The 12,127-nt window shown below is 40.7% G+C and overlaps 1 protein-coding gene across 1 annotated transcript in view; it reads left to right on the forward strand.

Moving 5' to 3' along the window:
• The first annotated feature begins 5,310 nt into the window (after window positions 1-5,310).
• Window positions 5,311-12,127, forward strand: part of LURAP1L (leucine rich adaptor protein 1 like) — a 53,280-nt gene continuing 46,463 nt past the window's right edge. The window contains exon 1 of the mRNA XM_025887891.2: window positions 5,311-6,285. Within this exon, the coding sequence (XP_025743676.1) occupies window positions 5,983-6,285 (303 nt within the window). The 5' untranslated portion in view covers window positions 5,311-5,982. The remainder of the gene's footprint in view (window positions 6,286-12,127) is intronic.

A 12,127-nucleotide genomic window follows, 5' to 3' on the forward strand; every position in this document is an offset into this window, starting at 1 on the left:
ATGCTAAGTTAAACTATATTGGAGTAGGGATGGCCTTAACATAATATGACTACTGTCCTTAGGAGAAGAGGAAAATCTGAACTCAGATACAGAGGGAAGACAGCCATGTGAGGACACAGGCAGAGGTTGGAACTATGCCACCACAAGCCAAGGAACACCTGGGCAATGAAAGCTGGAAGGGGTAAGGCAGGATCCTTCCCTAAGGCTTTCGAGAGAGCTTGGCCCTGTCAACATCTTGATTTTGGACTTCTCATCCCCAGAATTGTATTTCTGTTGTTTTAAGTCACTCAGTTTGTGGTATTTTGTTATGACGGCCCCCAGGAAATGACCACACACACTTTCATGAGTTCCCTAATCTTCCTGCTTCTGACTTTGGAACTCATTTCCCCAAGCATCACTTTGCCCAACCTTTAGACCTTAACCTGCACGCTTTTTCTGACTTTGAATTTTGTTTCCTTTCTTAACTATAATCAATGATCATCCTCCAATATTTTATGAACCAGACATGCACTGGAAGCATCCCATACCAGTTTGCAGGAGCAGATTATTAAATTTTTAGAAATTTTGCAACTTGATTGCTAGACACAGCCATTATTTCAAAAATTACACTGTATAAGCTTTAAATTAGGCAAATTACTCTAAAACAAAGGCAATAAATAATCAAAATGCATCACTTCCTAATTATTTGACTACATTTTACTACGATCTATGCTCTTGAAGCTACTTATGTCTAATGTATCTATATGGGGGAAATACTATTATAAAGCTGTGCTAGTGCTCATCCCTTCTCAACTCACACTGGAAATTTGAAATCAGCCATAGTGGGAATATTTACACCATGAAAACTGTCAAAAGCTACAAATCAGTTATTTTTATGTTTTCAGAGAGGCAGTTGCAAACATTTACCAGTACACCATTGAAATAACCTCTAGGTCCATTCTATGAGGCAAAATGGAATGGCTACAGAGGAACTGACCAAGGTTAACTTCACCTAAGAGATCACTTTTCTGAGCCCTTGCTCTGCACCTTTTAGTAGGAATTCAGAAAAGCAAGTAAAAGCAAATAAAGGACTCTATTACAAATAATGAAGACGGAGAGATTTGACAGGGATTGTGAAGAGGGGATAAGGCAGACTTAGATGCTGGTGACCTACTTTTAGTATTGTCTACTAAATCTCCCAGGGAAGTGTTTAGCTGTGATTATAAATATTAATTAGATTCCAATCAGTACTATTTAAAGGATCTGCGCTCCTTAGGGAGAGGCATTTCAGATAGATAGATAGATGATAGATGAATAGATAGATAGATAGATAGATAGATAGATAGATAGATAGATAGATAGGCAGGGCAATATACATGACATACACATGTAAAAATTGCTCTAGCTGGTAACAAACTAGATGATTTTACTTAGTAAAACAGATCTAACTCACCTACAAAATTATAGGTGAATTAAATGACTATAAACAGGCAGGGTAAAGTCTTCATAGCTTTAGCACATCTATAATTCTACTCTGTATGGATAGGATCAACATTCTTTAGTTTTGCGATGACATCGTCCTTGTCAAGCAGTTCATCAGATGAACAAAAACATTTATAGGAACAGCAGCTCTACACATTTAAGACACAAATTCAAAGAATCTGTTGCCCATGAAATAGTTACTTCCTAAAATTCTTAGGCGTAATTTGAGGCTGTGAGCTGCTTGTTATTATTCTGCACTGTGGGAAGTGCAGTCTCAGGTTAGAGACTCTGCCCTCATGCTTGAACTCTCTGCCCGCCAGTGTTGGGAATGCCACAAACTTTCAACCAGGGCCAGAGAGAAGGTGGAAGGCCTTTCTTCTTTTAACCACAATGCCAGCAGCAGATATAGCAGTGGCATGACTCACGCAATACAGAGTCTTGCTGAGTCTACTTTTGCTGAAAGTACTGTATCTCATACCAGGAAGCATTCTAAGGGTGGAATGTGTGAAGTGTGCATCACATCATCTGTTTCTGTGACTGAGGCATTCTTTTCAAACCTGTCATCTGAGTCCAACAATGTTCCTGTTTAATTAGCCACTATGCTTCTTTTTAGTTTTGTTTTGTTTTTTGTAATGATAAGTAAGAGGCTCTCTTGCCTTTTCTGTGAACACAATCCAACTGGGAAGGAAAATGTCTCTTATTCTCCATAGTTGAACACTCATGCTTAGATTTCTTAGGCATTCTAAATAGAAAAATAAAGGGCAAATCCAGTTCACAGTTGAGGCAATCAGAAAAGGAAGCAGATAATAAAGTAGTCTGGATCTAAAAAGTTATAACACAAACAAATAATATAAGAACTATTTTTTATAATTTTACTTTTCAGTAGGTTAGTCTTGGGAAAACAGGAGGTGTTTGGAGATGGACAAGAAGGGTAGGAGCAGGGAGGGAATGCTGTTAAGAGTGAGAGCTGGGGAAATAGGAAAAGATTATTGAGAAGAGTTTTTCCCTATTTCTCTCTGTTCTTCCTCTTTCTTATTTGTGATGACCTCACTCTCACCCCAGACCCCCATTTTAAACCCACTACTACAAGTTCTCGACAGCTAATTTCCCAAATCAAGATGTGTAATTAACATACAAGGCTTACAAACAAGGTTAGCAAGTGGTTAAATCTCTCACGCTTTTTTTTTTTAATGATAGGAGAAGTATTCTCAAGACTCAAAGGTAAAAAACAATAGACCCTTATTTTTTAACATTTTGGGTAAGGAATGTCCTAGACCAGACCATATAAAGCATTAATGACAGAGTTAACACAATCTATAAGAAGCCTAATAACAGTTCTGTGATTCTAATATGTTTTGAAAATTAACATTTTGACATTCAAAATGTCTCTATTTTTTAAAGACTTTATTGATTGATTGCTTGATCGATTTGAGAGAGAGAGAGAGAAATAGCATGAGCAGGTGTGGTGGGGGGAGATGGGCAGTGGTAGAGGGAGAAGCCATGCAGGGCTCAATCCCAGGACCCTGAGATCATGACCTGAGCCGAAGGCAGAAGCTTAACCAAATGAGCCACCCAGGTGCCCCCAAATGTCTCTACTTTTAAATGACATAAACCATTAAACTGAGAAATTTTGAAAGGCTCAACATAACAGCTTTTCTTAAAATTTTTGCATTTGTTTTATATTGCACTGGCACAAAGTGTTACTTTACATACAGGCCTTTTTCTTAATGAGACCAGATTTATTTTGTAAACAAGAATCAAAAAAGAGGGTGACTAAGGAAAGAAATTTCATGTTTCATAAACTATAGGAAATATTTATGTTTCATAAATTACAAGAAAACTCCAGCATACCTTTGTGAGTTACCAGATTCTGGTCCTGTTCTTCATCTTTGAGGGTTTTTATCTATCTGCAAACTGGATCCCGCTGCCTTTCATATTTTGTCGGTCCTTACCAAAATTTCAATTCTTCCAGTTCCTCCAGTATCTGGCTCTAACTCTCCACATTAATGTTTTCAATTTTTCTCCCACCCTCCTGCCTTCAAGGTACTGAGAACAAAAAGCTGACCACCCAGATCTTTAAGGGCATTCTAGGTTATCTTGAATCTAACAAAGCCCTGTAAGCTGACGCTGGATACATTGGGGCTTTATTTTTATTTTCTGAGGAGTTTTCTCAGCAGACATTCAAAATGAAAAAAAAAATAAACTTTTATATTTTTGAATTCTCAACTTCAGTATCAAGTACTAACTTTACTGTCTGTGACTCACAGCAAAGGAGGTATTCCCTTCCCTTGTTAGACATTTACACTGATAATTTGACAATACTCTTTTTTTTTAATTGACCAAGTGCAAGCTAGCTATTGTGTTTGTGAGCGGCTCTTCTCAGCCAGCCCTATGCTGAACTTCGTAAGGGTTTAAAACACACGCACATGGGGCGCCTGGGTGGCTCAGTAGGTTAAGCGTCTGCCTTCACTCCGGTCATGATCCCAGGGTCCTGGGATAGAGTCCCACATCGGGCTCCCTGCTCAGTGGGGAGTCTGCTTCTCCCTCTCCTTCTGCCTGCCTCTCTGCCTATTGTCTCTCTCTGTCAAATAAATAAATAAAATCTTAAACACACACAAACACAACCTGCTCTTGACTGAAATGCAAGCCTTCCATGATTATATGTCACAGAGCGATTCTTATCCAATGAGTTTGTGGTTTTTCCAAATTTAGGACAAAGCATGTTTTATCAGTGAATTGAGATTTAGCATTGTTCTCCTTCGAGTCTATAAGTGGTTCTTCCAACTTTAAAATGGGCCACCTAATTTACAAATATTTTCTTCATTAATTTCTAAGAGTGAGAAATAACACACAAATTTCTGGCATGTTGATAAGAGAACTTTAGCAATTTTCTCCCTGACATGGAACATTTCATTCTGAAGGCCTATGTTCTCTATCCTTATAATTCTTAGATGAGGCTATACTGAGAACAGTTTCTGAAATGTATTTGCCCATGTGCTCAGTATAAAACCTGAGTGATGTTTGGGAATGGAGCCCATGAAGGAACAAGAACACAAATATTTATTGGTCCCAAAAATAGAGGAGCCCGTATTTTCAAACATTCCAGTGGAACCCCAAAATGAGAGTTTACTGAATAGACAACAGTATCCTCTACTTGAAGATCATTAACACAAATTCAATGTTGAGTCAAACCTATAATCTGTGTAGCTCATAGTAACTTACTTGGTAAAAGTATCTCATAAATTGTATGCTTTAAGTCTCTTCCAAATAGTTAAAAAATATATAGCTAACTTATCAAAGACAACTTTTTCACTAGCTCCGTTCAATATTTTTTCTCCATAATGAAAAGTAGCTCAGCAACTTCCCTCCTTTAAAAATCCACTCCTACCACAGTGGTCATATAAATTATTCTGACTATATAATTCTTCACTTCTTGCAGTGAAGTACTGTAACATTTGGTAAGATAATTCATTCTGGCTATACATTCCTACAGAACTTTTGGTGAAATAATTTCATTTTTTTACTAGTGTAAAAGTAGGAAAGCCTTCTAAAGCTAGACTTTTGCTGTATAGGAAGATGGGGGTGGGGAATGACACTACATTTAAAGTCAACCTTCTTCCTCCAACTTTTGTTAACTGTTTTAAAGGTTGTGGCTATCATCGGGCAATTTCGCTGGGAAAACTGAAACTCTAACACCCATATTAGGGTACTTCCAACTAAAGCAGTTCGCCGAAACTGCTGCTAGCAACAGGGTGGGGAAATTTCCGTTGCTCTTCTTTCCTGTGACATACGGTAGAAGGGTTGGCCCTGGTTTGGTCCACCTGCCAGCGGAGTTTAAAGTTTCCAAGGCTCGGAGGAACACAATGACTTGGATCAAACTGCCTAAATGAGAAGAAGGGCATTTCTGCTACAACAAGGAAGCCGTTAAACTCCTGCTAAGCTAACCGTCTCACGACCGACCTCCTCTATCACTGACCAGGGATTATTTCTGACAATCCAGAATATTCCGAAAGCTTGGAGACATATGGCTGGAAAATGAAACGACCCTGGAGTGTGGCCACATCATTACTTTGTGTCGCGTGGTACCAGATGGGCAACCAGTGAATGATGCAGAGATGTGAACGGACAGTTTTATAGTGTGAATTTCCCCCCCCCATAAAGCCAAAGCAGACTTCATTTCCCTTTTCTTTGGGTTTGTAATATTTGGATTTTGTCCTCTCTGCAGTATCAGTTAACTCCGTTTGGCAGTGGGGTAGCCAAAAGGAAGAGGATGAAGCGATCTCTAAAATCTCAGTAAGTGTCGAAGGAGCCACAGCACCCAGGCTGCGAGCTGCCTCGTCCTGCGCGGATTTCAGGGTTGAGAACAGCGCAAGCGGTTATGGAGCGGACGGTGCACTCCATCCGCCGAGGATAGAGACCCCGGCGCCGGGAGGGGTCCGCTCGTTTCGCCGCAGCCTTGGAGGCCGCGGCTGCCTCTCATCCGCTTGGTCTCATTACCATTATCCTCGTTCTTGAAAAGTCATGGAAGACGGCCCGCTGCCAGACCTCAGAGACATCGAGCTGAAGCTGGGGCGCAAAGTACCCGAGAGCCTAGTGCGCTCGCTCCGTGGGGAGGAGCCGGTTCCCCTAGAAAGGGACAGGGACCCCTGCGGGGGGAGCGGCGGCGGTGGCGGCGGCTGCAGTGGTAGCAGCAGCAGCTGCAGCTTCCCTCCCTCCGTGTCGTCCTCCTCTTCGTCCTCTCCAACCTCTGTCTCCCCACGTCGTAGCCACTGCAGCGCCCTGGAGAGGCTGGAAACCAAGCTGCACTTCCTCAGGCAAGAGATGGTGAGTGCGGTGCGCCCGCTGTGGGAATAAGGGCCCTGCCGAAAGGTGGGGCGATCGGAAGATGGGCCCGCAGAGACAGGGCGTCTGAGGCTGCAGAGCTGAGTGCGGGGCTCGTGGGAAATGCGGGGTAGGGAAATGCGCGCAGGGGGGCGCGCGTCTGGAGGCTGGTTTACCCCAGATTAACTCGGTCAGGGTTTGCCAGGATAGCAGAGCCTCTTTTGCTCTGTGTACTTTCTGATAGCGCCGACTTGGTGCTTCCGACTCTGACCATTTAGCTGCCAGGCCGCAGCCGGCCCCCCCCCCCCCCCCCCCGCCTGGGCACCCTGCCCGCGGAGGGTTTGCAGTCACTAAGCCCATCTGGGGCCTGCTGTGTGCCGTTCACACTTTCGGTTCAAAAGGCGGCTCAGTCCTTTGCACTTAAGCAGAACTACTTCCTGGTTTGCCGAGAGGTGGCGAGGCAGGGTCCCTGCCAGCGATCCTTCCTAGCTCACTCTTCCACCACTACCGCCCCCGCCTCTTGGTGCAAGCAGCCTCAGCTGTTCCAAGGCCACTCTTAGGCTGATTCTCCACAGCTGGTTCTGAAAACAATGGCCCACTCGTCCTTGAGGTCCTTAGGAAAGCTGGTTTCACTGTTTTGATCCTAGCGAGCAGGTGACCCCCAGGCCCAGGGATTTGCTAATTACCACTTCCTACCCTTCCCCCCTCAGTCCTCAATCTGCAGTTGTTTTCCGAGTGGCTGGTAAACATTACCATAAGGGTAGGATAATGAGACTAGTACAGGGTCTGAGAATCCTTGTTATTGCGGATGTACTTAAACGGGAAAACTTATTTACTGGCCATGAGTTCTGGGGCAAGTCACTTGGCCTCTGTGAACTTCAGTTTATTTGTATAGTGAACTAGAGGGAGGAAATATTCCTTCCTAAATCCTTTGAAGAAACTAACCTCAAAGCACCAGCATTTTCAACCGGCCTGGAGCGGAGGAAAGTTGCAACGGTGGTCGCAGTCAACCCAGAGGATGCTGAGGATTTTCTACAAAAGGGATCCTGTCTACTAGGGCTTTGCATTAAAAAGAAGTAACCAGAGGTGTTTCCCTAGTTTCCCTCTTTCTGCATTTGGAACACTCAGGAGGTAATAAATTCCACAGCATAATCTTGGCAAATATGTAAGTGTAAAAAACCAGTCTTCAGAGATCGTGCCCTGTGTTCAGAATTTTCACTGTGTTATCTACATAAAGGCCCCAGGATATCACCCTAAAGAACCTATCTCAAGACCTTTAAAGTTGGTCTACCTAAGGACTTTAGTTTTATATCTCAAGGATCTATATTCTTCCTACTTGGAATGTTCAGATGTTGAAAGCAAATTACACACGAATAGTACCTCTACATGTATAGGTCTATATATATGTGTGTGCACATGTGCATTTGTGTGTATACATGCACCATGTATAATGCAAATTATTTTATTCATGTTTCACTGTCTACACACAGGTTATATATCTTAGTTATTCAAAAAGTACTTATTAAGCATTTACTATGGTGAAAATACAAAATGAAAAAGGCAAGAAGTTTGTTTAGGGCTCTCAAGTCCCTTGCACTCATTTGCCATTTATTGTTTGTAGTAAATCAAACCAAGTGTGTTGAAGAACTCCATTGGGGAGGGGGGTGGAAACTGGTTCTTTTCAACTAAGGACACTTTCTAGACTTACCTGTTTTTCTTAATGAAAACATCATAGATGTTAAAACTCTGTCTCTCCTAGCCAGATCTTGCTGTGTGTGATTAGGGTATATTAATAAATACATTTTTAAACAGAAACCCCAAAAATAGCAGCCGTAAATTGCTAAATTGACTGTTTGTTATATCTTCTATGTGAAGCATCAGTAGCTCCAGGAGAATTTATGCTAGAACAGATGTTTTGTATTACAACTTTGTGCTCCACTGAAGGTCTCCAGGAAGAAAATAAGAACATTAGCCATGAGACATTAGAGAAGAGATGAAAACAGGTATATTCCCCTGCCAGTGAGACCTGTTTACCCCATTTTACACAACTCTTTTGGGTGCTAAAACCCCCAACTTCAGCATGACTGGGAAGCAACAGATTTGTTTTTATGTAGACTTGGCAGTTCTGTTATAAACACTGAACAGATGCAGTACTTCCTGTCCCCTCCTCGGCTCCCCATGTGGAGAAGTAAGAGAACCAGAGTGGAATAGGACTTCTTCATTGTGATTTTCCTGTTCTTCTCTGCCCTATACTATGGAGTTAACCTCCTCTGTATTATGCATGACCCCACATTTCATGTTTATTACTTTTAGTTGTCCACAGATTGTTTTTCTGGATTGTCTGGAATTACCAGGCTTTGGGCCTGCCCTCGGAACTCCTTCCTAAGAAACACCTGAGCCAGGCACAAACCTTTCTAGAGACTTCCAGGAATTAAGCCTCCCTTCTTTTCCTCTGAGATGGATGTGTATACCATTGACACAGTATTGCATAGACTTGCAGGGAGGCAGTCTTAACACAAACTTCTTTACATACACACGATTTCATCATTGTCTCTCATCTCCTTTTGTGCCTTCATGGAGAATTCCCTTCACTTTTTTTTCCCCTCCCTACTATCTTCTTCTTCTTTTTTTTTTTTAACATATAATGTATTATTTGTTTCAGAGGTACAGGTCTGTGATTCATCAGTCTTACACAATTCACAGCACTCACCATAGCACATACCCTCCCCCATGTCTGTCACCCTGCCACCCCATCCCTCCCACCGCCTTCACTCTTATTTGTGATGTTACAATCAGTGCTCTTAGAGGTCTGAGAGATGCAGTTGTAAAAAAGGCAACTTGAAAGAGATTGAAGAGGGGGATGAAACTGTTTCTGTTGCCAGACTTCTTAATGGTGAAACCCTTATTAACAACATAAATAGCACCACACATAATAAAGCTTGTGGGAGGGAAAATATTAGAAAAGAAAATTTGCAGGCATGCATTTGGTACAGGAGGCCAATTTAAGGTAATGATGAGGATGTTTGGGGGAGGACGCAGATTTTCCCAGTATGTAAGCATTTTTATTTTGAATTTAGAGATAAGGAAATTTGATAATACAATAAACAGATGCAGAGATGCACATATGAAATTTATAATGAAATTGGAAAGAGATGTCAGGGCTCTTGTGCACAGTCTGCCCAGTACGTGTTCACTACTTTTCTGTTCAGAGTGTTTTAATAATTGTCATCATTTGAGTCTAAAGTCATACTGGGAAAGGGGAAATATTTTCATCTACGTTTTGCAAATGAGATCATTGTGGCTTAGCCAGCCAAGGTCACACAGCTAATTAGTGAATAGAATCACAACTTGAACTCTTATCTGACTCCCTGTACTGTACTTTCCCCCTCATTCCAGTCTGCATATAGATCTGTGATAGCTCAGCACCCCCTAGAGTACTAAGGGATGAAGAAAAATCCTCAGGATGCATGTGAGGGGTTGTTTCAGATATAGGTTCATTCAATAATCAATGATTTATCGAGTGCCTACTATGTGCCAGATCTATCTCCAGACCTTGGTAATATACAACAAAATGGCTACTTTAAAAGTCAATTTTTTTATCCCATGTTCCTAATAGTTTTCATCCATGCAGACTCCTTTTACAAATGTTCTTAAGAATGGGACTTTCAGCATTGCTTATGAAAAATTACTCTTAAGTTTTCTAATATCTCATTAGATCCAAAATATTTTCCAATAAATGTAAATAATTTCTGTCAAAACCATTTAGTAATAATTTTACACTGCACTTTTATAAGATGTTCAAAGAGTTTTACTGTTATATCAGTATATCTGTGAAAATTATTTTCATCAGTTTTTCTCTGAAAGAAATTTCAAATTTGCCTAAGACAGAGGCAATCACTAAAGAATCAAAATCTGGAATTGGAAGGGGTCTAATGCACCCTCTCTAGTTTGCCTTCCCAGATAATTACTGTTCAAAAAAATCAAAGAGTAGTTTGGAATGAAGTGTATACCACCTGTTGATGCCACATTGTGGTTCCAATCAGTTCTGTATTATGTCGGGATGATTACTCATCTTTAGGTAATACAATGCCATTATGAAAACTACCATGGAAATACTATGTTCTGATTTCCATATTTTTGGCAATTGTTTGCACAGAAGCTGTGTAATATATCTAATAGAATAAACAGTCTCAAGCTAGTTACTCATCCTTTCTTACTATTAATGCTTTCAAATACCCCACCCAGTTCCTCAACTCTTGCTTTAAAAAAGTTTTCTAGGCAATTCCCAAGATGAGACACAAACACACAGACCCTCAGACAAGTACGTGTATGATCCTAACAACATAAATCAAAATGTCACGGTTTTTATGAGTGGTAGATTTATACTTGGTTTTTAGTACTTTCTCTCATTGATCTTTTCTATATTTTGCCCCCATGTTAAATGGCTTGCTGACTTTGTAATAAAAATAAAAGTTATTTTAAAATTCCCTCAAAAAATAATTTCATTAAATTAACTTCACAGTTGCTTTGGATATGCTTCAGAATAGGCTAGGAGATTTCTATCACTTGTTCTATCATTCATTTGTTTTTCATAACTGGGTAGTTTCAATAATATTTTTACTATTTTATCATTTAGCGATTTCTTTTTAAGTTGGACAAAAATCTAAGAAAAACCCTTAGGCATATAATTGAGAAGCTATAAAGCAGAAAGTACCTTCCTTGATGAGTTCACAAGACAGTGAAAAAGATAACATAGGAATATAATTTGGCCAGAGAAAGATTACAAACTAACACGTCAGCAGGTGCGCAATGCTATAGCAGAGATCAGACATCAGTGTTGAGACGAACAGGTAAAGCTGAGGAAATTTTTGACAGCGCCCTGGACAAGGACTTAAAAGTGCTGATAATGATGCAAAGTAAGGACTTAATATTAGGGATAAAGACATCAAGGAGATGAGGAAATGGATTCCTAATAATGGTTTCTTCTGTTATTACACACATGGAGCATTATTATGCTTAACTTAAATCTGACAAAAATCTTGTTGAAACAGGTCTCCTTGCACAGTGGCTCAAGAATTGGCAATAGTGCACACAAAGGTAGCAATGTCATTTTGCTGGAAGCACAGAGACACAATTTAAGAATTTATACCTAACTTAAAAACAGTGACATTTCCAAAACCTTATGGAGCCCTGCCCTGTACCTAGGAATGTACGTTGAACTATCGGTACATACTTGAAGAACACTTCTTGACCAAAAAGAATTCCCTTCCATTCCAGTCAGGTTGCACAACCATGCTGGCCTGATCTTGAGAGACCACAAATATTGTGAGATTTTTTTAGACTGATTATGTTCATTCCCATGACAGCACAAAAAAACCATATCTTTCACCTTCCATTTTGTAGTTAATACATCACAATTAAACGAATTTGTCACATGTTAAGACTTTAGGTTTTGTTTGTTTGTTTGTTTTTAATACTACTTCTGAAACTGGGATTTATGGCTAGAGTCTCTGGAGTCCCTGAGAACTTGTTATTTTTGTTGTTGTTTTTCTTTGAAGGATGGTCCTTTTGTTCTTCTTTAAAGGTTATTCTTCACTACTCGAGGGGCAGGCTTCTGGTTTGGTGGAACCTTCATGGGTTTGGAGCTAGACAAGCTGAGATTCCAGTCAAGTCTAGAGCAAGTCAAGATACAAACCAGCAGGGCCCGGTGCCCCCTCCCTATGGAGACTCTTAGCCCACCTTCCTGACAGGAGGCCTACCTGGCTCTCAATGGCCCTCCTTCTAACCTTGGCTCCTTCACTCCCCACTGTCTGGCATTGAGCAAGTTATATAACAGCTCTAGGAC

The sequence above is a fragment of the Callorhinus ursinus genome, unplaced genomic scaffold, assembly GCF_003265705.2.
Source record: "Callorhinus ursinus isolate GAN/ISIS: 27379988/994484 unplaced genomic scaffold, GSC_fseal_2.0 scaffold39, whole genome shotgun sequence".
Classification (NCBI taxonomy): Eukaryota; Metazoa; Chordata; class Mammalia; order Carnivora; family Otariidae; genus Callorhinus; species Callorhinus ursinus.